Source organism: Ammospiza nelsoni, chromosome 7 (assembly GCF_027579445.1).
Source record: "Ammospiza nelsoni isolate bAmmNel1 chromosome 7, bAmmNel1.pri, whole genome shotgun sequence".
NCBI classification, from domain to species: domain Eukaryota; kingdom Metazoa; phylum Chordata; class Aves; order Passeriformes; family Passerellidae; genus Ammospiza; species Ammospiza nelsoni.
The window spans coordinates 9,885,214-9,911,526 of NC_080639.1; the positions used below are offsets into that span (position 1 = coordinate 9,885,214).

Here is a 26,313-nt window from a genome sequence, read left to right on the forward strand (position 1 = left end):
TGTGCCCGGCCGGCAGGGCGGCTCGGCGCGGTTCCCGGGCTGTTTTCCCGAGGCAGGCCCGTGGGGATCCGCGCAGTTCCCGCGGGGGGGTCGCGGCCCCGGCCCCGGCGCGCTCCGGCCGCTGGGGGGCGCTGCCGCTGCCGGTGCCGCCCCCGCCGGGCGCTGCGTCACGCGGCGGCCGCGCGTGGGCGGGCGGCGGAGCGCGCGCGGGCTCTCCCCATGTGACCGCGCGGGAGGGGGCGGCGAGCGGGGGGGCGGGGGCCGCTCCCTCCCTCCCTCCCTTCCCTTCCCCTCCTTCCCTCCCTCCCCTCCTTTTCCCTCCTTCCTTCCCTCCCTGCCGCCCGCTCGGCCCCCGCGCACGGCGAAGGCGCGGCCGCGACGAGGCGAGGTGCGGCGGGGCGGCCGCGCGCCCCCCCGGCGGTGGCGGCGACAGCGAGGCGGTGGCGGGGACGGGGACAGGCTCGCCCACCCGCCCCGTCGATGGGAAAGGAGGAGCCTGGGCGGGGGGGGCGCGGGCAGGAACTTCGGCGGGGCTGAGTCTGCGGCCCCGGGACGGCACCCAGGGGGGCCCCGGGCAGCCGGCGGCGGCGGCCAACTGCAGAGTACGTGCGGGGCGGCCGGGGGGCGCGGGCAGCGCGGCCCCGGCGCCGCGGGGCACGGCCGGAAGGAGCGGGCGGGTCGTGCGTGGGTGCTTCCCGGAGAAATCCGGCGCGGGGGGGACGGGCGAGTGGGAGGAAAGTGCAGAAGCGTCCCCGCCGTGTGCGCCGCGGCGCGGGGGGGCCGCGGGGCGGGGGCGGCGGGCGGGACGGCGCGGCCGGGCCGGGCGGAGGCGGCGCCCCGGCGGCGGGCGCTGCTCCGGCGGGGTCCCGGGCGCCCCCCGGGCTCTGCGGGGCCGCGCCTCTCCCCGGCGCGGACGGCAGCGGTTGTGCGGGAGCGGCGGCGCCCCGCGGGGCAGCCCCGACGGAGAAGGCGCCCCGGGAACGTTCCTGACACCGGGCTCGGCGACCGCGAACTTTGTGCGGGGACCGCGGCTGCCCGTCCGTGCCCGCCGCCGGGGTTTCCTTGCCGGGAGCTCCATCCCTCGGTGCGGGACCCTGCTCTGGAGGTATTTGTGCGCTCGTCTCGTCCTTACGCGAAGGGTGTTCTTGCATGTTTCGAGTTTCTCATTAGTTGAGGCGAGGTACGGGTTTGTACGTAAACGCGGAGCTCACTCATCGGCTGTATTTTGGCACATCTCAGAGCTAGACAAGACTATTTAATTTGCGAAGTCTCTCTTCTGCAGCTACATGTAATTTTCTCCTCCTGCTAAAAGTCCTTTGGAAACGCTGCAGAAATGTAATGAATATGCAAAGCAGCCAGCTCTCAAACCCAAACCCAGTTTGTCTTCAGAGACTTTTCAAAACGCCCAAAGTCATCAAGATACATTATGAAATAATCACTTTTGCCTAAAATACAGGGATGTGATGTTTCACACTTTCTCCTTGTATTCCTAACTTAATTGGTGACAGCTCAATTAGAATTCACCTGAAATAAAATCTCTACAATCGGTTCGCGTCGCTCGCTTGCTTTTACTTCCCGTGCAGCCTTAAAAAGCAGGAAAGCTGCTCAGGAAACCCTTGTCCCATGCGTACATCCCACAGCTCCCGAGTTTTCCTTCTGCCGGTGCTTCACCCACATCCAGCACCTGCCTACTTGAGCCGCGCATCTTCCTTCCACCTCCGGGAAGTGTGTGCGGCTCCGGGCACGGAACCGGTGCTTTCCCCTGGTTCAGGATGCCGAGCGGGGCTGCCGCTGCCCCGCTGTCTTCATAGAGGGAGCAGGAATAGGTTGTGATTCCTGCGCTAGTTGTTTACAAATATTTAAGAGTGCTCTGTGGTGTCTCTGTGGTTTCTGTTTTCTTTTTTCCCAGGAGTTATGTTTGTGGTCAGAGTTAAGGTGACAGCCAGCGTTTGGAGGGGAGGGCATGGCGTGTAGGGTGATGGGCTGTGGATGTGAATGAGGTAATGTGGAAAATCAGAATGCATGGTTGTGGGTTGCAAAGGCTGAGTGAAAAATCTAACTTGTGATTTCCTGGTTCTCCCCTGGCTATAACCGTATGCAGCCTTGTGTTTATTTTAAACAGCTTTGTCTTCTGTGGGGAGTTTTCTGGCTTCTTTGTTCTATATGTGAAAAACTTAAGAGATGGCTGCCCTTCCCTGTGTGTTCTGACTCTTCTCACTGGTATGGACAGCCAGCAAAGAAGAGGGAGAAGTAGCAGCTGAAGTGCTGTGGCTGTGTTCATTTATTCCTGTAGACCTCCCCATGCTAGCTTTGCATTCCTGCCTCTTGCTGGAGAAAGGGTTTGCAGTTGTGTCAGATGTACCTGCTCACTCCTGAGGCAGCAGATCGTTCAGGCTGCCTTCTTAGGATTTGCCAGAGGACATGACCAGGCTGTTACTCCTGAACCAGGTTGGTTTGGGATCACAGATTAGACAGCCTAAGACTTATCGAGCAGGCTGCAGAAGAGGAGGATCACACACGGTGCCCCAGGGTCTTATCCAAGATGCTCTTCCTGGTGAGGAGCAGACACAAATGTCCTGGCTGTGAGCTCTCCCTCTGTCTTCTCATTGTGTAACCTCTTCTTGTGCTCACCCTTTGCCCCAAAAGCACAGTGCCCAGTGCACTAAGAAATGAGAACAGTGGTGGAAAGCAGTGTTTCAGGGCTCTTAGATGCAGCTTAAAGGTCACCTGGAAGATGTGGGGCGCTGAGACTTGAGTGGGTGTGCTAAGGCTTTGTGTAGCTGGCCGGCTGAGCAGGGCCAGCAGCAGCAGTGCCAGGTGTCCTTGGGGCTCACAGCCTCCTCGGGCTCAGGCAGTGCTGTGCTGCTTTCTCAGCACTCCTTGCTCATTGCTTGTCCCCTTCCCAAGCCTCACTTACTCCTGCAGGTGGACTAGCAGAGCTGCTTCCCGGGCTTTGTGGGCTGGGAGCGGGGCGAAGCAGGGACTGGAGCGCTCTGTCGGGAGAGTCTCGGAAAGGGGAGGGAGCCTTCCCCTTGGGACAGTTCAGAAATAACTTGGGATGGCATTGAGGTGAGTGCTGGAGGAGCTCTGTTTAATGCAAGGAGAAGAGAGGTTAAAGGAGGAGTGTTGGAAAGTGCCTTCTCTGCAGAAATCGGTAGCAGTCGTAAGTGGAAAAATTGCTCAGCCCTCTCAGGAGTTACTGCGCTGAATTTGAAAAACAGAATGGGTCTTTAAAGTATGAGACAAAGGGATTTCAGTCTTGCTTTAAATGCAAATCTCAACGCAGTCTGAACCGTGGACTCTCTGCTGGTGCCTCCATAGTACATATTAATCCACTTTTATCTGTCATGAGGAGATTTGTTGATTAGAAGCCTCTGGGTAAAGGCTGCTCGTGGACTGGTGCTGCTCTTCCAGCCTGTGGGCTGGAAAAATGAGTTCAGTTCCATGGCTTGCCTGCAGCTCTTGGGCTGTGTGTAATTCCACTGCCACCGTCCTCCCAAAATTCAATTTAGCTCTCTGCACAAAGTCCATTTATGTAGATTTATGTAGATTTTGTGCTAAGATGAATAACTTTCAGAGGAAATGGGCCTTCTTTTAGAAGTTATATAAGTTAATTTGTGGTATTGATGGTGAAAAGTCAGCATCATTTGAAATGGGAGGGTAGGAATAGTTTACTGGAATGCCACTAAACCATAAGCTGTTAATTTTGTTTATCTTGACAAATTTTGTTAAGAATGGGAGGATTTTTCTAAGAAATTCAGTGAAATAATGGCACTTTTTAAAACAGTAAATTCTGTGTCCTGTAAAGAGTTACCTTTAAGTGATTTTCTTCACTTTCCTTGTTTCTTGTATCTTTGAGTGTTGACAGTACTTGGTTGATATCCTGCAGTTACCTATTCTTTCTGAAAGCCAAACTGTGTTTCTAAAATATGTAACTCTTAAATATTTACATTTTCACCCTGAGTTCCAAAGTGTGTAGTTTATTAGCTCTTAAGCTCACCAGCAGCTCCTTGAGGTTGCTGTTTGAATCTGAACTGCTATTACTGCCCTTCTGCTTTACACATACTGGCACACATATCAGGAATGATATGTTCAGCTGGTGGTTTGGGGGTTTTGTATATTTTGAGTCTTTTTTTTATTTCCCCTGGGCTTCATCTCTCTTCCTGAAGAGATTGACTGTCAGTATCCTGTTGCTGCCACATACATTCTGGGAAGTTTCTGTTGGCCTCCTGATTTTATTTTTCTCTAGTACAGTTAAATCAGAATTTTGTAGCAAAAGCATGGTCTTCCAGATGCCTCCTGAATAGAGTTTGGGCTCTGTTTATCTGTATGTTTGACTTGCTGAAGAAGAGGCTTATGTTGTGAAAGAACAACAAAAATACCCAAACATTTTTTACAATGTTTTTCATCTTCTACAGTATGCAAAAGGACACACTGTAAAAATAATTTCTGAGTTTTACTTTTGATAACCAATCTCCCAATGCCCCATAGCAAACGTATTTGCTTGCATTGCAGTTTTGGAGGAAGGGGAATTGCACAGTATTAAAATACTGTTTCCCTAGTGCAAATCTTTCTGTAGGTGTTGTTTTTTAGGTTACTACTGTGTGTTTTTTCAAGTCCAGTGTGATAGTAGAGGCAGAGCAATGTTAGCAGACCTGCTCAATGTTTTAGTTCTGTTACTTTCTCAACCAACTATAAATTACATGCTTTAGACCTTATTGATTGGTGGTTTAGTGTAATACAGTAATACTGGAAATTATCTGCTTGTTTCTGTGAAAGCCACCACAGAGTGAAGAGGTGTGTGTGTGAGATCCTAGAATTCTCTGAGGAGTTTATTAGTTGTGCTATAACTGGATAAGGGGTTTATGAAGTTGAAACTTGTGCACATGTTTTTTCCTGCCACTGTAAGAGCTGAACACTGCAGAGATCTGTCTGTTGGGAGTCTTTAAGCACAATTGCTGTATTGCTGGTGGTATTTCATGTCTCAATGACAGGCAGCCTTGTTAGCAAATTAAACAGGCAGGTGAATTCAAACTAAGGTTTTTAAACTATATGTGTTGGAGTCCATCAGTAGTTTAGCTTTGTCTGCAGCTGCTGTTGCTGCCATAATTAAGATGAGCAGAGGCATTAGATCCCTTTTATGTGGAATAGGTAAAACTGTAGAAATACTTGATTCTTTAACACTCCTTTAGTGACCCAACTTCATTAATCCTCTGGGGTTCTGTGAACCACTTTTCTTTTTGTTTTCCTTTTGCAGTCCTCCATACCTTCTATGGGGGAAAAATGATGCGACAATTGAGAAAAATTGAAACTGATGAGATTTTTTTTTCTTCAGGGAATCAACTATTCTGCAATTGTTCAGAATGTGTTTTTGGATCATTTTGATCTTAAGATACAAAAGAGAATAGAGTAGAATCTGTGAGTTATATTGGCTGACATTCTTGGGAGCAAACATGAAGTAGGAATGTTGAAAACAAGCCGGCTTTGTGTTTGAATCATGTTTTTTTTTAGGTGCATCACAACTATCTGCTGATTTGGTTTCTTTCAAAAATGTTTCCATTAAGTTAACAAGTCAAAAAATAGAGCTTTTGCCCCTTAATCATTTCTGTGGGTGTTCTTGTAATGAGAGAAAGAAAAGCTGTCCTCTGAGTTGACAGCCTTGTGGAAAGCTGGGTGGTGGGACAGCACATCTGGGTGTCGGTGTTTTGGTGCTCATCTTCTCTCTGTTCTTACTGCTTGCAGGTTCTGTCGTCCGTGATGGCGTCAGCTCTGCCCAGAACCCTTGGAGAACTGCAGCTGTATCGAATACTACAGAAAGCAAATCTCTTATTCTACTTTGATGCCTTCATTCAGCAGGGTGGTGATGATGTCCAGCAGCTCTGTGAAGCAGGTGAAGAGGAGTTTTTGGAGATAATGGCTCTCGTGGGCATGGCTAGCAAGCCTCTTCATGTCCGACGGCTGCAGAAGGCCTTGAGGGACTGGGTCACAAACCCTGGCCTTTTTAACCAGCCTCTCACCTCCCTACCAGTCAGCAGCATTCCAATATATAAGCTGCCAGAAGGGTCTCCTGCGTGGCTGGGGATATCCTGCAGCAGTTACGAGAGGAACAGCAGCACCAGAGAGCCTCACCTGAAGATTCCAAAGTGCGCTGCCACGACGTGCGTGCAGAGCGTGGGCACGAGCAAATCTGATGTGGGGAGCTTATCACTGCAGAGCAGCAGCGAGCCCAGGCTCTGGCAAGGACACCACACCACAGAGAGTGAGCACAGCCTTTCCCCAGCTGACCTTGGCTCTCCAGCCTCACCAAAGGAAAACAGCGAGACTCTGGATGCTGCTGCTGCTCTGTCAGTTGCTGAGTGTGTGGAACGTATGGTGCCCTCCCTGCCCAAAAGTGACTCCAATGAAGTCAAGGAGTTACTGAAAACAAATAAGAAACTGGCAAAGATGATTGGTCACATCTTTGAGATGAGTGACGATGACCCTCACAAAGAGGAGGAGATCAGGAAGTACAGTGCAATATATGGCAGATTTGACTCGAAAAGAAAGGATGGCAAGCATCTCACCCTCCACGAGGTAAAACAGCCTGAGTGGAACTGGGCTTCCTCTCCTGTTCCTACACCTTTGACAAGATGTGTTTACAAGATACTCTTCTTTTATGGGCACTTCTTGCTGAGTGATGAGAGCTGTGTGTCCGAAAGTTGTGCATTGAGTGCTGTAGGCAGGCCTGGCCTGACATGGAAATCTCAGGTGCAGCCCAGGTCTCCTTTTGTGGGTGAGTGTGTGTGTATGTGCACGTGGTGATTTGGTGTCATCAGAACTGCTCACTGGCTGGTGTGGCCTGTCAGACAGAAGGTTTAGAGAGTTTGGCACCCAAATAGCAACCACTAGCACCCTGAGCATGGCCTTGGGGATTCTCAGGATTTGGTACCTTCTTAAAGATGGTATTTCCTTGCAGCTTTGAGAGTAGACTTGTTTGGATCAATAACTAAAATTCCTTGTGTCTGATGTGATTGCTACCCTCTGCTGTCTTCCCTCACCTCAGGACTCTGCTCTGTAGCTTGTGCACTTAGATGAAAAGGATTCTGTCAACGAGGTCCCTACACCCAATGGCATGGATTATTTTTTGTTTGTTTGTTTGAATTGGGATGAAGCTTAATTATATAACCTGTGGCTTTTTTGGGCATAGTGGCCTTAAGCCTGTCAAGTGACATGCAGACTGCGTGAGGAGGAAAGGAGAGGATGTCTCAGTATTGATGGGTAGTTCTAATCTGAACGTTTGTCTTTTCATCCCTGAGAAGCATCTCTTGCCTTTGAAAGTTCCTGTGGGCCTCCCTTGCTCCTCCTGTGGCATTCCTGAGGCTCACACTGCATGTGTTGTAACGCAATAGGTGTGTCTGTGTGGGGAGTCGTTTCCTAGTGCCAAAGTACTCTACAAGAGGAGAACAAACATTAATTCAGAGCTCTGCCAAAACGCTGTTGATACGAATGCTGCATCAGCATTTTCACAGTTAACAGTGATTGCAAAATTTCAGTTGGATTTAAAATTTGGCATGTAAGGCTTAGCTCCCAAAAGGAAAGGCAGTGTTTATGTTACAGGAGTGCCAAAAAAACTGTACTGGCTTTAGCCTTTTTTCGCTTCAAGAAGAAGTTTTGTAGGTGTGTGATCCATAGCATAAGACTGAGTTCTCTTTATGCTTCTGAGTAGAAGGGCAGAAGGAAACAAGGCGTATTTCTTGACATTTTTATTTACATATTTACATTTATAAGGCAACTGCACATCACCGGCAGTGACTTGACAAGGGCTTTTACTGCAGACTGGGGAGACACTTCCACAGTAGTGAGCCACATTCCAACCACACAGTTCTAGCTGTGCAGCTTACACTTACGTGCTCTGTGGCTTCATGTCAAACATTTATAATCTATGAATTCATCTACTGTACAAGATGAGATCTCATCTTACTCCCCTGACCTTGTGGAAGTCTCCCTTGTAAAACAACAAGCTGTGTATGAGATGGAGGCAGGATTTGAAAGGATTAATTGTGTAGATGCCCTGTATACATGGCTGCAGATTCAGGATTCAGAGAAAGGGGGTTCTCCTCACCTGAGGATGGAGGCACTCGAGGTGTACAACAACGTGTGCCTCTGTGTGCTTTCACAGCCTCTCTGTGGGGTAGCAACTGCAGAAAATACTCTGAAATCTGGGCAGACTGTTTGTAGGATAATTTTCTGGCATCCAGCAGTGTACTGGAAGGTGGGCTCCAGGGGCACCTTTGTGTAGGCTCAGCTGTGGCTCTGCAAAACTGGGGGGATGAACCCTGGGGTAGTAATTGAAGGAGCGGGATAGCAGTGAACTGGAAGACAGGACAACTGCTCTGCCTTGTTCATTTTTTTTAGTATTGCACTACAGATCTTTACTACATCATTGTAAAACCACGTTTAAAAATGGAATGAGAGCATGGTTTGGCTTTAGGAAATATTTCTATCGCTATTGTGATTAAGGGCACAAGATCAAAGGAGTCTGTGGTTGACTTATGCCTCACTTACGCATGTGGGGCCTCACTGAACTTGATGGGAACTGCACACATGCAAACAAGAAGAATTTGCTTGTAATTAGTTTACTGTTGGCTTAAAGAGGCTGGATTTCACAAAGTTTTGCCTTGAACAGTTTTGTCTTCATTTTCTGTTTGAGGCAGAAAATAAATAGCAGCAATGAGACCAAATTTTTTTTGTTTAAAATCTGCTAAACCAGAGTTTGGCTTTTGTAAAATCAGCCTTAGTGGTTTTTTGGTTCTGATAGCTTAAGGAATTTGCTGCTCAGAGGGAAGGACCTTAAACAACCAGGGAGGTAAGTTCCTGCAGGTCCAGAGACTTTTTCTGCACATGTTAATACGTTCCAGAGCTGTCATTCTGCCTCACAGTTCAAGGTTTCTCCTTGCAGCTGGCAAGGAACAGCTGAAGAAACTTCTCTGTGAATTTAGAAAGCTTAAGTAATGGTTAGCTTTTTAATGTAAAGATTTGGGTATCTCTGGCTCCTCAAGCAGAGCGGGGTTGCATGCAAATTAAGATCAAACATGGTAGAATTATCAGTGGTGAATTAGTGAGAATATTTTGTTTCAGAATGAGCACTGAAGTGTCTCAGAGGGCTGGAGCAGCCATTAGAGGCCTGTGAGAGCTGCAGACACTGGGCTGGTTGGAAAGTGTGTGCTCTTGGTAGGAGTATTTGCATAAAGCATTAATCTGACATAAAATCTTCCGAAGGCGTTCCAAAACTAATAAACATGCTGTCCTTAATCCATCCCATTGTTTCAGTGTTACACAGCTTTTCAAACACAGAGAGCACTTAATGTTTAAAGTTGGACTGGAGGAGGGATGAGTACAAGGCATGCCCCTGAACTCAGTGACCTCTGCAAAATTGAGTCAAGTTTGTAATTTGCATTTTAATTTTTCAGTCTTTGTCTCAGTACCTATAAAAGGAAAAAAAAAATCCAGTTCAGTGGAATTAGAAAAACAAGCAATGAATTTTGTCTAGCTAAGTTTCTTCCTTTTCTTTTGCTGACTCACCAAAACAGTAGGGCTTGGTATTTAATTATGTGGTTTCTAGTGGAGGAGTCTGTGAACCCCATCAGATGGAAGTATATGCATCCCTCTCCTGCATGGTTCTGTGCTGCTCCATATCCTCTTTAAGGCTTCCAGCAAACAGATTCTTTATTTTTAGGCATGCAATGCTTTGTATCTGCAGTATTATGCCTCCTGAAAAGGCAGAAAGCCATGATGCACTTCAATTCAGTGAGTCTGAATGTGACCTGAAAGAGAAAACAGGAAAAACAAGCAAATAAACATTTGGCTTTTCTCACATATTAGGATAAACAGCATTTGCCTACAACTACCCAAAGCATTTTCAGTCATTTCAACTCTTTGCAACCTTTCAGCACTTGGAGGGATAAAAAATATCTCAAATTATTTTGTAAGCATTAGCTGTATTATTCATCCTTGGCAAAGTAATAGCTATCAGTGTTACAGAAATTAATGCCTCCTTTGGATGGTAATTATTTTAATCGGTGTTGTAGTAATCTTATATTGTATCTTTTTCCCCGTTGTGTTATTTTTCTGGAAAGACAGACATTGTGGAACAGCTGCTCCTGTCTAAGGGGTAATAGTTTGTTTTTTAAGTACCTGGTATTGTACAAACATAGTAACCTGTTCAGGTTAAGCCCTTGTACATCTGATCTCTGTGAGATTTGAGGTTTTTGTCTGCACAGAGACTAAAGGATCAGGCAACATATCTAGTTCACCTGTTAAAAACAAGTTTGTGCTCTGACTAACATTTAGATGCCATAGGAAGTGCCCTACTGAGATCAGAGGCTTTTAGGCTAAACACAGGAAAAATTGCTTCTGAAATATTAGGAGCAGCAGTTCTGTGTGAGGTTTCACTAGAAATACTGCACAGGCTGCTGAGAGAAGAATCTCAGCTCTTCTTAAGACATGTTTTTTGTTTTCTCAACCTTCCTGGAGAGCAGGTGTTGCATTGGGCAAAATAAATGTTTGATAGTTTGGATGCCACCAAGCCCCATGGTGAAGGAGAGCGTGGCTGTGTGTTGTTCATGTGCTGTGACAGCTTCCATCCTTCAGGGATGGAGCATGCAGCGATTTGCATGAGCTGCTGGCCTCTGCTTTAATTCACAGGTGACCCTGCAGGGTGGCAGGGGTCAGGAGGGGAGTTCTTGTCCTTCTCCCAAGGGACAGCTGTAAGTGCAGACCTGCTGGTCTGTGGGAGCAGCAGGTTTGGTGTCTGAGGTCACACACGTGCTCTGCCGCCAGGTGCGGGGTCAGGGATGGCACATCTCCATCCATCATGGATGTGCTGACTGTGCTGTGGAAACCAAGCTGCTCTGCAGTATTCATTCACCAGCCTGGGACAGATACTGTTGACAGTAGCTCCAAAGTAGCTGTGCTCCTTTGCCAGAAGCCAAGCCTATTCAAAGCAGCTTAATTTCTAAAAGTAAAAGAGTAGAAAGTGCTGTGGGCACTTGGTAAAAACACCTGTAGTATTCTCTTGGCCTCTTGCTGTTATGCCTCATTACACGTTCTGGTGGCTCTTCAGCTGAGGAAAAAGTGAGAAAGCCTCTTCAAGCCCTGCTTGCTGTGGAAGGAGCTTGGAATAGCCTGTCCAGCATCTCAATTTGTGTCCCATGGCATTAATAATGTTGTGTCCATAGTGCTGACCATAGCTTCTTGGACAGCAGTACTTTTAAGCTGATATAATTCATGACAGTATCACAACTTCTTATAGGCTTCTGAAGAGCATTGCAAAACCATTTGGAGCTTCAATTTCAGGCTTTTCCTCCCCCCCACCCCAACTTCTTTATGAATCTTTTGCCAGCAGCAGAGGCACTAGAAATGTGTCCTGGCAGGCTCAGGAAAACATCCTTGAAACAAGTTACATTTGATTCATGTCTGAAGATAGTCTTCACAAACACGAGGGTGAGAAACATAGCTAAAAAAAGTTTAATCGTTTCTTAAACCATCACCTTCTACAGAATTTATTCTGTATTCACAAGGGAAAGCCATCTGTACCCACACTGTCAGGGTGGTTGGTTTTTTTTTTCCCCCAAGTCTTGGGCATATTGCGTTTATAAAAATAGTCTTCCCTGTAAGCCAGGCTTTGGGAGCCAAACACTGTGAACGTTCAGAGCTACTGTTTTATCCTGAGATTTAATTAGTGCTGGGATGAAGCAAAAGCAGTGCACATTGAGACAGTCTTACAATAATGTTTCACTTTATGAACCAGCTACATTCATATCTTTCCTCTTCACAAAGAGGTTACCTGGTTTAGTGAGGGGTATAAACAAACTGAAGAAACACCCCAGGGTTTAGTGTGCAATTATAGATGATTTTACTTGTGATCAAAATTCTTTATTATTTCAGAAGATGTACATTTACAAGCACAGTAGGTGAAATTGTGCCTGTGTGTTTGATTTGCAGCTAACAGTTAATGAAGCAGCTGCCCAGCTGTGTGTGAAAGACAACGCCTTGCTGACCAGGAGGGATGAGCTCTTCGCCCTGGCCCGGCAGATCTCTCGGGAGGTCACCTACAAGTACACCTACAGGACCACCAAGTAAGGCTTTCCTTAGCTCAGAGGGTCTGCACTTTTGGGGAACCAAGCAGGCTGACAGCATTTCTTCTGAAGCACTGGACACACGTCTTCTTGCTCTTCAGTTAGTCCCGAAGCTTATAGACTGATAAGATTCAGTTGTCTTGAATTACCATTTTATTTGCTCTCTAGTTTTGCAAGTATTTTGAGGATAGTGCACATTAAGAAGCATCTGAGAGGCTGGTATTTCAAGCATTTGAGGCATTAATGTGTTTTGAGGTGAATGTAAATTGGCGTAGTAGCTAGAGATGCTCAATGCATCAATTTCCTTTTTTCCATACACAGATTTGGCTTGTTAGCCAAAAAGATAAGGTCAGGGGGAGTGGCTTACAAGCTTCCTTTAAAGGAACTGAAGCTGAGTCCTAATTTCAGTTGTTACTGTTCTGTCAAATGAACTGCTGTAATGAAATGGTGACAAAGGCTTAACAGCTTTTAAATACAATTAAAACCTTAGCATTAGTAAGTATGATTGAATATCTTGATACTTTCCTTACATTTTTAAATGCTGATTCCCTTGCCTGTAATGTAATATCCTTTCAAAATACATTTTGCTACCCTTCTAGAAAGTTTTCCTTTGTTCCCCTTTCTTCCATAGAGATTCATATAAATATACAACCATTCTGGATAAGCAGTGCCAAGGGCATTTCTGTAATTCTCTGTGCTTTCCTTTCTTTCTGGAAGGAAGAATCCATGAGTGTTTTGATGCTTCTGAAAACAACACAAAATACTTGTGTTCCTCTATACTTGAATGACTTTCATTGCCATGTCAAATTGAACTGGAGGCTTTTTTTGTGCATCTTGTTCTTCCCTGATCTGTTTTTTTTTTCCCTTGACTCCTTTTCATTATTATTGATAATTGGTGTTAATGTGCTGTTTACTGATCGTGTATGTGTTTTCTCTTGTAGATCTAAATGTGGAGAAAGGGATGAGCTGTCACCAAAGAGAATCAAGATAGAGGTACAGTAATGTGACTTCTGTATTTTGACCTGTGTGTGCTGAAATTCAGTTTTGTTTTGAAGAGATCTGTCTTAAAGAAATTTGTCAGAAAAACATTTGATAGACAGTTGATGGGTATGAGAGAGAGAGGGTGGGAAGACATCACCAGTGTCTCTGTAAATGTAAGTGTTTGATGGAGAAACCTGTAGGAGCAGGGGTAAAGAGTAGGATTTGTTTAATGGTAAAGATACTCTCAGTGTTTTGCACTCAGAGTGAGTAGGAGGGGAGGAATGGGACTGACTGACTTCCTGTGGTGGAATAAGCTCAAGCACTGTAGGAGATGTCTTCCCATAAGGCCTGCTGCTTTTCAGTCAGCATGAGGTGGAGTTTGCCTAATTCACTGGAGTCAGCTGTTGATCATGTCCAAAATACAGAGTTCTGGATAAGGACTGATGGCAGAATATTAGCCATCTCTGACTGAGCCATAAATTAGGACACAGATCATATTGAAAAGTCAAAAACTATCTAAAAGGTGTATATCTCAACACAAAAGGTTGTGCCTGTAGATATTAAATTACAGCTTTTTGTAATGAGTTTTGTGTCTAATGCATGTATACATGGCTTATGTATACACTTGCACAAGATGTTGCTTAGGGAGATGATGGGAATTCCTTGTTAAGAGTGCAGGAGCAGCATATATGTAGTTTACCTTTTTCTTCAGTTACCACTGCTGGAACGTAAATTTGAGGCCTGTTAAAGTTACTTGTAACAAAAAAATAGAAAAAGCAAAACGTACATATATATACCTATTACCTCATAAGAATAGCAGATCTTTCTTTATAATTTGTGTTTTAAACAAATTACTGTTTCACCGTTACGTGGGTATCTAATTCATCTTTAGCATTGTGGGTGTTTTTTATTGTACTATCTACTCAAAAAGGTGTAGGTTAAATGTGTGTTAGAATATGAGCTAGATTTGTATGTGACACAGATAGGTGATGTATTCTCTAACTGTAGAGGAAAATTGCAACACATTCTGAAATGTGTTTCTCATATGCAATGCATTCTGTGATAAATGATGCACTGTATGTGGTAATGCTTTAATTTTTTTTTTTCAGTACTGCAGTGCTTTCACCTGTACAAAGGCTTTTCCTGTGAGGGAAACTGGTGAGAGCAGTTAGTTTTGAAAAGGTATAGAGAAGTTCATCTTATTGAAGTGAACTTATACAAAGTTCCATCAGTGCATATACAGTTGTAGTTTTGAGTTTATGTAGTGCAAAATATACACGTGCAGTGAGGATTCACTGGTAGCTTTGATAAGTCAGCAATGTCGTTTTTGTGGGTCAGGATTTGCTTTTCACCTCTGCTTGTTCTTTGACCCACAAAAAAGAGGAGGGAAAAGCTGCATGAAATGATTTTATCCAGCTTCACCTTTATCAACAGCCTTGATCAGCCTGTTGCAGGGTGGTTGCTTGGGTCTCCTCTCTTTTGTTCAGTCCAGCCCTAATTTGCAAGAGCTGGTGGGGAGCTGCCACTCTTCTGCTTGAAGTAGTATTTCAATGACTTGGATTTCAGCATTAGAAAGTTTTTCCTTCATTCAGTAATAATTGATGATGAGCAAGTGTCTAAAATGACATACTGCTAGGGAGGTGCTTTTTTTTTTTTTAAATCCTGAAGATTTACAGGATCTTCATTGAAAGAAAGAGTAAAATTAAAACCCTGAAAAATACAAGCTGAAACTCAAGGTTTTCTGGAGAGCAGGATATCTGGACAGCTTTAGGGGATGTGTAGTCTCCTATTTTCTGCATGGTGAAATCTTAAAAGTGTGGAAGGCCTGCTTCTTTTATACCCTTTATAGTTCAATAATTCTGAGAAAGGATATTTACTCGGTTCTTGTTTTATTACCAATTATATTATAAAATGCTTGTGAAAATTTCATGTCCTAATTGTACAAATGACTATTTCAGAAATAGGTCATTTTCCCAAAATAAGAAATTGAAAATTAAATTGAATTAAATCTTCAATCTGATAGCATAGCATTATTAATTTTGAAATTACTGATATTGTTATCAGTAGAAATGTCTTTTTTCCTCACAACTTTGGGAGTGTTTTAAGGAGGAGAAAAGCATTATTTCTATGCATTTTAGATTTGAGGTACACTGTAAATGTTGGGCTTTACTTCAATGAAATGTAAAAAAGATGCAGTGTGACATAGTAGATCACTGCTGGTTTGGGTTCCTAGTGCTTGCATTTAAAAACAAAAAAAATAAAAAGTCCTTTTTTTAGTAATATGTTCAGGGATTTTTTTGGTTATGTTTTGGTTTGGTTTTTTTGGAAAGGTGAAAGTAAAAAGGAAAATGGTAGCAAATGCAGTTCTGGGTAAGATTCCTTACACTGTTTTTGTAGTTGTAATGCCTCATTGTGGATCTGTTTGCTCGCTATCATGAAAATACAGAAAGGACCTGAACATGGGGTATATTTTTTGTTGTTATAACTAGTTCTTTTCTGTTTTTTTTTTTCTTTTTTTCTTTTTTTTTGAGAAGAGTCATTTTGCCTTTCTGTTTTAAGGCTGAACTCTGTATTTTGATTCACCATTCCTTTAACTATTAGTCATTAATGTCTTCGTGAAGCGTGGCCTAAAATTACTGGGACTTCACTTTGGAAAGACTTCACAGCCTGTTTGCATAGTGTAAAAGATTACTTTAAAAAAAGATGAGTTAATTTCCTGAAATATAATAACACTTAAAAAAGCCTCCAGAGAGGCTCTGAAGGTCATCCTTGAGCAGAGCCAGCAGAGAGCTGTGTGTGCAAGCTGCAGCTCTGTCAATCTGCAGCCACATTGTAAATTTATCCTTTTCATGAATATGAAACCCGCACAAGCATTACAAAGAAACAATGTGCCATGAATTACATCAAATTACCTGTAAAAGCCTTTCTCTTCCCCTGTGAGCTCTCCCCCTCTTATTCGTTGAGTGGGTGGGTGAGCTGTGGGAGTGAAGTGTAAAGAGGAGAAGGGGAAAAAATTCCAGGCAAATGACAGACTAAAGGTGTGGAGGGAGTGAAAAAAGGAGTGGAGTAAATTGGTATTTGGGAGCAGATTATAAAAAAGGAGTTGTAGTTCCTAAATCTGCTCTGGACAAAAAGCAGGACAGGCAGATAGGGGTGGAAATGGCACATCCTCCCGCAGAGCAAAGATCAATCCTGCTTAGGTGTTGTGTGGCAGGGGCACCCCTTATTTTGTCACCTTCTGTGACTCAGTGCTGGCACCACTCAAAGCAGTGAGCTGTTGTGGCAGCAGCTTAGAAAGCAAAACAAGTCACAGGTACATCAGGCAGAAGTGGAGGAAGAGGCTCCTCATCGCTGTTGGGGTTGACAAAGTTCCCCTTCAGAGTCTGTGTGAACAGCCTAGAGAGGAAAAAAGGAGAATTTAAAAAAATATTCTTGCTGTCTGTTGTCGGAAGAAATGATTTTGTGTGTCTGTGTCTCCATTCATCTGAACAAGAGGGGTGGGAAGAGCTTTCAAAACCTCATTCCCCAAAGCTCAGTGGGAGTCAGGGGGCACAGGCAGGGAGACCTGAGCGGGGGCTGCAAGGAAGCATCTTCCCTTGGTGCCAGTATGGGTGGAAGAAGGAGAGAAAAGCCCCACCTCCACTGTTTCTGAGAAGGCTGAAAAGAAAACCAAAGTGTGGGATTTGTTTTTTTTCACAAAAACAGCAAAAGCAGTAGAAGGTACTGTTTTCATAGGAAAAATGTCATTAGAGGGAGCGAAAAGGCACATGTGGGACTGGGAACATCTGCTGCACAAAACCGCTTGGAAAACAACTAAGCAGCAGCATGGCAAAACAAAAATGCTGCAGTGCATGCAGGAGGACCTCAGGCAACCATGGGGCAGAGCAGCATGGTGCTTGGTCCAGCATTCTCCTCATCCCTCGGGGCACTGGGGACAGGCAGCAGTGGGAAGGGCTCTGGGAAGGTGATCCAGAAGGTGTTATCCTTCAGGAATTACCTGCCTGGCTGAGGGGGGACTGGCACAGCAGCAGGCAGCCAGAGCCACCTTTGGGAAACAGCCTGGTTGGTTATAGGCAGGTGATCACAAATGTGTTGTGAAGCACTGTGTTACCTGTTTTGTTGCAAAAATAGGATCCTGAGTGATAGGGTTTTGTGTGTTCAGCTTCTCATCTTCCTACACACAATCATTTTCCTCTCCCAAACAGATGCAGGTCTTAACTGTAGAAGTGGTCAGTGCTCATGGAAATGTGCTGCAAAGCCTTTGTTTCCAGCTTAGGCTAGAGGCTTTGTGGCAGTTAACCTGGCTGTTGTGTTTATTTGTTCTCTGAGGGAGCGTGTTGGGTGTTTTAAAGCAATATGCAGCGTTCTGACAGATTTTAAGGTGTTTCCCTGAGCATAAAGAATAGGTTTAATGGCATTACATTGCACTGAGGTCCTGGCCATCTGCCTTGGGTCAGACCCCTGCTCTGCAGGTCAGTGGGCAGCCTGCCAGTGGAGGGAACCTTGTAGTCCTTCCCCTGTGTTTTTTCTGGAAGATCATTTCTATTTTCCTTGGGCTGTAACCCTTTTGTCCATCTGTTGTCGAAAACGTAATTATTGACATGTATGTGTCTTTGGAATCTACAGGGCAAATCTGTCTAATTTAGTGTGTTTTTGAGACTGAGGTCTGTAGAACCTCAGTGACAGATGTCATTGTTCTCAGGTTTGGGTCTGTCTTAAGATCAGTGGCTTCCTCTCACATTTCAACAGAGCTACCTGTACTGTGCTTTTGTAAACATTTCTGGATGTTCCTCTAGTGCACATGAGCTTTCCTTTTGTAACACCAAGATAGATAAACCCTTCATTTTGAACCTTTGCTTCAGTGATTGTTTTAATGGAGTCTGGCAGGCTTTCACAGGAACTTCATTTGCTTTATTGATACATATGCAAGCAGCAGAAGAGATTTGCATGTCATAAGAATTTCAGACTGGAAGAATTATTGAATCATGCTTTCTCATAGTCTGTAAATTTTCCACTGTACTTCTGAAATGGTGATATTTCATTTTGTGATACAAGTGTAGGTTCTGTGTGAAATATGTTGAATTTCAGGAGGCTTTCCTCAGTTTCACAAGGTTAGTGTATATCCTTGCCTACATGTAAACTTGATTCCTGAAAAGTGACAGAAACCATAGGCCTAAATCTGCCTGTCAAGGCTGAATGTAAACTAGTTTAGTGTGAGTAACAAGGCTAGTCTGGATTCACCTGAAACTTGAGAGAGATGAGATTTTCTGTGCCATTAGGTATATAGCAGTTGCTGTGGTTTATGCACAAACTTAAATGAAGTGGATAGCCCAAACATGTAAATTGCAGTCCGGAATTTTCACAGAAGTTCAGGAATATGATTTTTAGGTTGTGTTTTTTTTTTCTTCTATGTGTACATAGAAGGTAAAGAAAAAATAATATGTCCCTCTTGGTTTGGTTTCTTTTTATGCTCAATAGGATGGTTATCCTGATTTCCAGGACACAGTCCAGACGCTCTATCAGCAAGACAAAATGCCACTTGCTTTGGCTAAAGGAAAGAGTGAAGACCCAACAGCTCTTAATTCCCAGGTAAACCAACTACACTGCGTTGTGAATAATACAGGCTGTGTCTTTGTACATTGGTTTTGATGTTGTTGTTTTGATGACTAAATTAATTCCCATCAGTTTTAAAAGGCTACCTAGCTCAGCTGTGATTGCATCACTCTTAATTTGGGTTTACCTCCCGAAACTGTTCTGTCACAGTACTACAGCTTTGGCCTTGTTAGTTCCAAGGAGGTAAGATGCAGCATAGTAGGCTTGAAAATCTGTGGTTGCCTGTTGGGAGCAAGTAGGGTAGTATTGGTACAGTCTGTGCTGTGTTACTTGCGTTATCCATTGCTATAAATGGAAAGCTCAAGTTTCTGAGGCGAGAGGAATAGAGTAGGCGATCTTGGAGTCCTCTCTGCTGACATGTCTTACAAGAAGAAAGACCAATGTGTTTAGGAAATAAGGAAACCTCTGGATCTGAGAGGATAAATTGGCTTCCTAAACAGCACCTAGCCTGGTGGAAGTGCAGTGTTCTTGAGCAGACAGAAAGCTTTGTATAAATGAAGACAGGTTGCCAATTTTTTCTTTGTCTTTTCTGTAGCGTATCCCAGCCTCGAGGCAAAATACCCATCTCCTACTGCCAGTTCTTGCCAAGGAGGGATTTCATGCTAAGTTGCAACAAATTTGTTTTGTATAGATGATTTGGGGCAAATGTAATCACCAAATTTGCACATAAGATTACATTTAGGAGTTACCTTCCTGTTTTCTGAGAATGGATGTGTTACCCTATCATTTACTTCCTTCTATTGCAAAGCAGTGTTAAGTCACACAAATCTGGGATACATCAAATGCAGTTACAGCACATGTTCTGATGTCACAGAATAATTACATGAATTGTTTTGTATATAAAGTTTTTGTTGGTCGCTGCCACATAACAATGGACTACAGATTTAGTTCAAGCTTAAACATATCTGCAACTCAGTAGGTTTTTTTGTGGTGATCAGAAGCATAACTGAAGTTTAAAATTCTGGTTTTATCCCAAGCAAACAACAAAGATGGCATGAGTGAGAAATATTTTATTCCTTTTAAAAATTAATGTATAGTTCAAAAGTTGGTAAGAGGAGTGACAGAATAGCAAAGTTAAACCACACTTGTAAGTAAACTGAAAATAGTTTCTCTTTTTACCTTCCTCCCAAAACAGTGCTGGAGCTCTCAGTGTTCTTCTGCAGACCCTGATGAGCTCTGAGCCAGATTATGTAAATGCTGGCCATGCCTTACCCTGCTGTCAGGGTCACCATGGTGCTGGAGAAGCCCAGGGTTTGCTGGGTCTGTTAGGCTGTCATTGTACATGTTCAAATTATTGAACTATGCTGAGCAAGCAGCCTTTTGTGGGAAGTCAGGGCTTTCAGCATCTCCCCTGAAAAGTGAAATGCTCTGCAATGAATAGACCTCTGTAGCAGTTGAAACAATTATGGCATTACCTGGAAGGAAAATCAATTTTTCCTATCAATTGTACGTGTTAAGTTTGTGTACTTTCTGTTCTTATGTTCATTGTGGCTCTTCTAAATCAACTTTCTTGACTTGTGATTTTCTTCTTATTTTTGCAAGATGCTTATTTACATTCTCTCAAGAACAAGATTATAGTGAAAGTTAGAATTCTCTTGGCATTAAAGTCAATGACAAACATTCAGACGCCATTTCCTCCCACATTGCGCTGGATTGTTTAGCTCCACTCTCTAGAGGTGTATAGGTCTTGTTCTTCTTCTAGACAGACATTTCACACCTTTATCCCCCACAAACATACTGTCATCCTACACTTTCAGAATGGCAGATTTTTAAGCTTGTGTAGTGCTGTTTCCTAAAATAAAGATTCCAAGATGTCTGGTGAAATCTTGGCATAAGTTTTTAGCAGATGTTGCCATTGCATTTGGAATACTTTCTGGAATACTTTGTGAAGGCATATATTTGAACAGAGCTAACTGGATAATTAAAACATTCTTTTTTGCTTTTCTTGAGATTTTCTTCACGTAACCTGCAGTCCTAAAGTGCAGGAAGTGATTTTTGTGTGTTTTTGAAAACCAGAATTTAATGTTGCATTTCTGGGTAGATGAACTACAACAGCTTGCATTTTAAGTACTCTTGAGTGACTCAGATGTACATTATGAAAATCTCTATGGGTGCAAAAATATTTTGTTTGCTTCATAGTTTTGAAGAAACCGTAAAATACACATCTGTACATATGAGTCAACAAAAACCACTATCTAGGCTGTTAGTCTTTTCATCTGATCCTGTTTTTCCCCCTGTGTTTTGACTTGCTCTATGTATGTATATAGAGAGAATCTTTTTTTGTTTCAGTTGCAGTCGGAAAAGGTGATGGCAAAACAGATGGAGTTTCTCTGCAACCAGGCAGCGTTAGAGAGACGTCTTTCCACAGGGTGTTACAGGCAGAACTCAGAAGAGCACAGCCCCAATGGCATGTCATTAGATAATGCTGATGGACAAGGTATGGTAGCTCCCATAGCTCCCAGGCACACGCTGCTGCCAGCACGGACATTTGATGTTATGCAACCTCTGTCAGTGGTGGTGTTTATCTCATGCAGAACCCTGAGCACTGAATGGACAAGACAAGATCTCTGTCTCTGCCCTGAAGTGCTTACTGTGTAAATAATGCAATCAGATGCACACTGGGGTTCTGTTCTGTTCCTGTTGTGCATCTGGGCGAACTGCTTTCCCCAGGGATAACTTGGGGAGGGCAGGAGGTTGGGTGCACTGCTGTTCCTGACAGCAGGACTTTGCTCTAGCTTTATCCTCAGTTTTGAAAACAGAGCAGAGTGTTGCATTTCATTTGTGTTCTTGCTTTGAGAAATTGGAAATAAAGGAGGTAATATAGTTGGTACCCCTTTTTGTTTACCTGTTTGTGCAGTCTAGGAACAAAACCTGAGGAGCTGGCTATGTAAATTACTTAGCACTAAGCATGTTCTAATGATGTTCTTAGTGGCTTGTTATTCTTCAAAAAGCTTACAGTTCTGTGGTTCTCTTTGATATACGAACTGGCTATTCCTTGTCTTGAATTAATTTTAGGAGTGTTTGTTTTGCTTGAGCATTTCTGTTTAGATCACTTTTTTTACTGTTGTGAATTGAGACAAAATGTTGCAAACAAGAAATACAACCAGAAGTTCTTGTGTCTGTTTTTTAAATGCTAGTTTTTCTAAGGGGGTTGAAAAGAACAGTAGAGGGACAACTAAGGGAATCAATACAAGCAAGTGTTAAAAACCAGATTTTCATTTGTGTGAATTGGTCAAGAACGAGGTACAGAAGTAATCATGAAGAATAGGTGTGTGGATCCAGCTTTCCTTGGCCCAGCAAGCTTCTTTGTGCCATTTAGCCATTGTGCAGGGAAACTGGAAATTTTTTGGATCTCGGAGGGATTGTGCAGTGGGAGAGGAAAATTTTTGTATCTCAAGAGGATTTTTGAGCAGGATAAAGGGTTTTTTCAATTTTTTTGTTTTTGTCTGGCTGAGTGTCCCTTCCTAGCAGTGCCTGTGAAGTAGTCTGCAAGGCAATATATTTACATAAGCCTCGTTTTGCTAGAAAACTTCTCTGAGCAGCTAGAATCTAGGATGCGCTTTTGCTGGTAGAATTAACATGTATTTAAATCTGTTTTTTCATACTGATTTTCTTTTAATGCATCAATATCTCACTGTGAACAACCTGCAGGTGAGAGACCACTGAACCTGCGGATGTCCAACCTGCCAGGCAGACAGATGCAGCACATTTCACTTGATGGAGAGCAGCACGTTGGGAAATCTCTGTGCAGTGACTTGATCCGGCTTTACCCCAGCGGTGAGGCAAAGTCCCAGTCCTCGGGTTAGTGCTGCCCCTGAGAAATTACCCTCCATTCCTTATTTTCTGTGATCTCTCTGAGGGAAGCAGCCAGGAAGGCAGGCTGGCATGCATTGTGTGTAACCATGCCATCAAGGCTTTGGAGAAAACTCCAAGAGGAGTGTGACTTGCTAATCTAGAGTCAGGTTGAATATTATTTGGGAAAAGTTTAGGAGATGCAGTAGCGGGGATCAGATAATCAAGTCCTGACATGTGTCTGTCCTTGGTATTGACCCAGATTACTGCTATTAAATACTTACACTGCATCACAGTGACAGCAACATGATTATGACAAGGCTTCCTTCTGCATAATAGAATCAGGCTTTTTATAAAGAAGATGTCTTTATTTTGATTTATAAGGACCTAGCACTGTTTCTCTGCTGTGAACTGCATGTCATGCAGTAAGTCTTTTCCACCTGGGTTTCTCATTCAGTGACCTCTGCTCACTGCCAGTCTTGTCATTCACCTCTGGCACTGGGAGAAACCCACTCTAAGTTTGATAGAAGAGAGCAAGAATCTCTGTGGGTGGCTTCAGTGTAATACTCAGTGCACTGAGCTAAAGCCAGGAGTTCTTGAGACTCTTACAACTTCAGAAGCAATAATTAAATCCCACCTGAGTTTTAAAGATGCAGTGGCAAAGAGGTTATTTGAAAGACAAGGTGCAAAAATAGATGTTTTGAAAACCAGGCAGAATCTTGTCTGTTTCACTTTGGGATACTGCAGTCTTGGTTCACCTCTTCTGCAGATTTGTCCCAGTCCCAGTGCTAATACACTTAGTGAAATCTCTAGTGGGAGATTTTTACCTATTTTCTCTCAAAATGCAAGTGCAGAGTGCATCTCCATTAGCCCCTGCTGCCAAAGGGGTTGAAGTGAATCTATGATGCTTCTCTGTCATCACTGCAGTGTAACCGAGGTGGTTCTAACCCAGCTGGGTAGGTTAAACACCAGGAGGAGGAGGCAGAATTTATTGTTTCATCTGTTGGTATTTATGTGGTTCTTGGACCTTTTTGTTAATTTAAGAACAAAACATATTTGCTTCCAAACAGTGTTTCAACTTCTTTCTTTCTTTCTTTTCTCAATGCAGAAGGCCTTGGTATATTAAAGGATTTTCCTCATTCAGCTTTCAACAACATTGAAAGGAAGGTCATAAAAACAGAACCTGAAGACACAAGATAGTCATTCTGCTCTGGAAAACAGTGTCATAGTAAAGAATGAAACTTCACAAGAGAAAAAAAAACCAGCCTTAATAACCAGTGTTGCCTCATTCAAATAAGAGATTTCAATAGCCAAAGCCTAAGAACTGGTACAGTAATCTGTGGAAACAGGAAAGCAAGAGACACTGCAACTAAAACAGTAATACAGGTGGATAAACATTCCTGTAAAAGTGGTTTTATAATGTGGGAAGATTCACAAATTAATATTGTGGGTCTTCATTATTTAAGAATGTATTATGTATTTGTATAACTTATCACAGTAAATCTAGATGTCAGGACGTGTATTGAGTCCAGTAGATGTGGCTACAGTTCATTTTACTTGAAATTTCAATGTCTACTTCCAGTGTACCTAGCGTAGATATGGTTGTTAAACATTTGAATTAAAAATCATTGGAGAATTAGGAATGCAAACCTCGTGACACAATTAACAGCAAGTTTGCAACAATATTTGTAGAAAAAGGAAAATGCATACAATATTTTCATGGTTTAAAATGTTATGTGGATATAGCATTTGATAGACCTAGACCCTGATTCTGTATCATAGCAGATGTACTTGACACTTAACTATTGCTACATCACTTCCAATGGTTCCAGCAGCCTTTGTGTAACACTCTCACAGCATAATACCTACACACAGCTCAGGAGTGTGGGAAATGCCAGTTAGAGGATGGAAGAGTCCACATGATTGGCTCCTATTTCCTCAGGAAAAACTGGGGATTGAGGTACCATATAATTACTAAATTTCATTTGGTAGGAAACTCGAGAGACCAAGTTGTATGGACAGGGCTGCAAAAATTGTCATTCAGACCATTATAACTTCTTGGACTTCTCTGTGGATTTAAAAAAAAAAAAAAAAGGCATCCCGAGTGTGGCAAAGATGAGAAACGGTGCAGGATTTATGCATCAGTGTAAAAGGTTGCACTTGATATCCAGAAACTATAAGATTTTTTGGAGGAGAAAAAGGAGTTGTCTTCAGCACATAACTCCTTACTAAGTGCTGTCCAGCCCACATGATTCTATGAATATACTGTATACTGCATACAGTATGCCAATACGTTTCTTTATGTATGTGATTAATTAACATCTGTATTCTTTATTTATTTGACTTTTTTTTATTTTTTGTACATGTTCACTTTTGAAGATGTCATTTTATCTAAGGAGGAGTAGTTGGCATATAACTTTGGAATTTACCATGGTGTGTGTGTGTGCATCCATCTTTCCTCTGTGCTGCTCTGCAGTCAGGACAGTTACATGTCTCCAGTTCCAAACACAGTTTGTGCTTACAGTGTGTTCTGGAGGGGAAAGGGAGAGCTGAAGAAAGTGAGTTACCATGTCAGAGGGTAAACTTCCCTATTCAGGTGTGCACTTCATGTCTGCAGTTTACTCTGTGTCCTAGGTGTGTATTAACAAACCAGTCAGTCTCTGTTGTACTGAAACGCTCAGCAAAATGTGAGCTGAAATGTCTACACTGCAGTCTCTTACCACTGTAAACATATCTAATTATTTTATCACTTGATTTGTGGAACAAAGCTTTATAGTAGAAACACCAGTAAAACAACTTTTTATACTATTAAAATGTTTGGTTTTTTTTAAAAAAAATGTTTCTTGAACTGTATGGTACTGTTTCACTTACTGAAGTATCTTACTTTAAGCAATGGAGTTTGCAGCTTTGCTGTTTAGGCATAAGAGATTGAATGTGTAGTTATATTTCCTCTTTCCTGTTGTGTGAGTTAGTAGCACGGATGTTTCTTCAGTTTGTAACATTAACCAGTGCCCTGGTTAGTACCTGAGTAGTTTTCCTGAGACGTGTAAGGAACTTGTTAAAGGACAGTTTAAGGTTTGAACTGTACAGCTTGAGCAATAGAAGGTACCAAGCAGCAAACCTTTAGAGATGCAGGAAACATTTGGTTTTCTCCAACATCTGACACCATCAAAAGTTGTGTGTGGGTCACAGAAGAAGCTCTTAAGCTTGGTGGTCTCTTCAGTTAAAGTGAGAGGAAGGAAAAAGAACTTGCTAAGCAGCACGCTGTTTCAGTTGAGTCCAGAATTTATTTTGTAAACACTAATGTATTAAATTTGCTATAAATTAAAGTCTATAACAGTTATATTTTTGAGTTGTAAATACAGTACTTGTGTCACGACCAGTTGGTTATCTCCAGAACGATATTTCAGTTTATAGTCCAACAGGCCATTTCAGTCTCAATAAGCTGGAAGCAATTTTTTTTACTGGTTTGCAGCTGTATGATTTTTATTTTTTTTTATCCTGGGGTGGGGGAGGCGGGAGGTACATTCCAAGATTGCACATACGCTTGGTAATAGCAAATACTCAAGCATTGGTCTTTCCATGACAAAGGTCTTGGTGGACTGCATCCTGGCCAGCCTCTGGAGTCACAGGTAAAGGCTTGCCCTCGTCTGCTCGGGAAGGTTTGCTAGATCCAGGGTACTCTGGATCAAAGGCCAGCCCTGCAAATGATGCCTGTTTTATTCACATGTTTATATTGTTGCTTACAAAATAAAATTCACCGTGAGAACTCTTTAGTTTCCCCAGGGTTTGTCCTTTTTGGTTTTTTTTT

The 26,313-nt window shown here is 43.1% G+C and overlaps 1 protein-coding gene across 5 annotated transcripts; it reads left to right on the plus strand.

Moving 5' to 3' along the window:
- The first annotated feature begins 342 nt into the window (after positions 1–342).
- Positions 343–26,287, plus strand: NAB1 (NGFI-A binding protein 1). 5 transcript variants are annotated; one of them, XM_059475792.1, is made up of 8 exons: positions 343–602; positions 5,743–6,573; positions 11,983–12,116; positions 13,058–13,109; positions 18,576–18,686; positions 21,000–21,147; positions 22,362–22,511; positions 23,611–26,287. In XM_059475792.1, exons 2-8 carry the CDS (start codon positions 5,758–5,760, stop codon positions 23,700–23,702), a joined length of 1,503 nt encoding a protein of 500 aa, XP_059331775.1. In that variant the 5' UTR covers positions 343–602; positions 5,743–5,757; the 3' UTR covers positions 23,703–26,287. The 5 variants fall into 5 exon arrangements, with proteins under 5 accessions (XP_059331775.1, XP_059331779.1, XP_059331777.1 ...); XM_059475796.1 differs by having other exon boundaries at positions 22,362–22,487; XM_059475794.1 differs by having other exon boundaries at positions 353–388.
- Positions 26,288–26,313: the final 26 nt, after the last annotated feature.

What these genes read in the sequence shown, in the direction of transcription:
- NAB1 (XM_059475792.1), top strand. Translation starts at nt 5,758, where the DNA reads ATGGCGTCAGCTCTGCCCAGAACCCTTGGAGAACTGCAGCTGTATCGA. An exon ending in AGCATCTCACCCTCCACGAG is followed by an intron (nt 6,574 to 11,982) that starts GTAAAACAGCCT and finishes TTTGATTTGCAG; the next exon opens with CTAACAGTTAATGAAGCAGC. An exon ending in AGATAATGCTGATGGACAAG is followed by an intron (nt 21,148 to 22,361) that starts GTATGGTAGCTC and finishes AACAACCTGCAG; the next exon opens with GTGAGAGACCACTGAACCTG.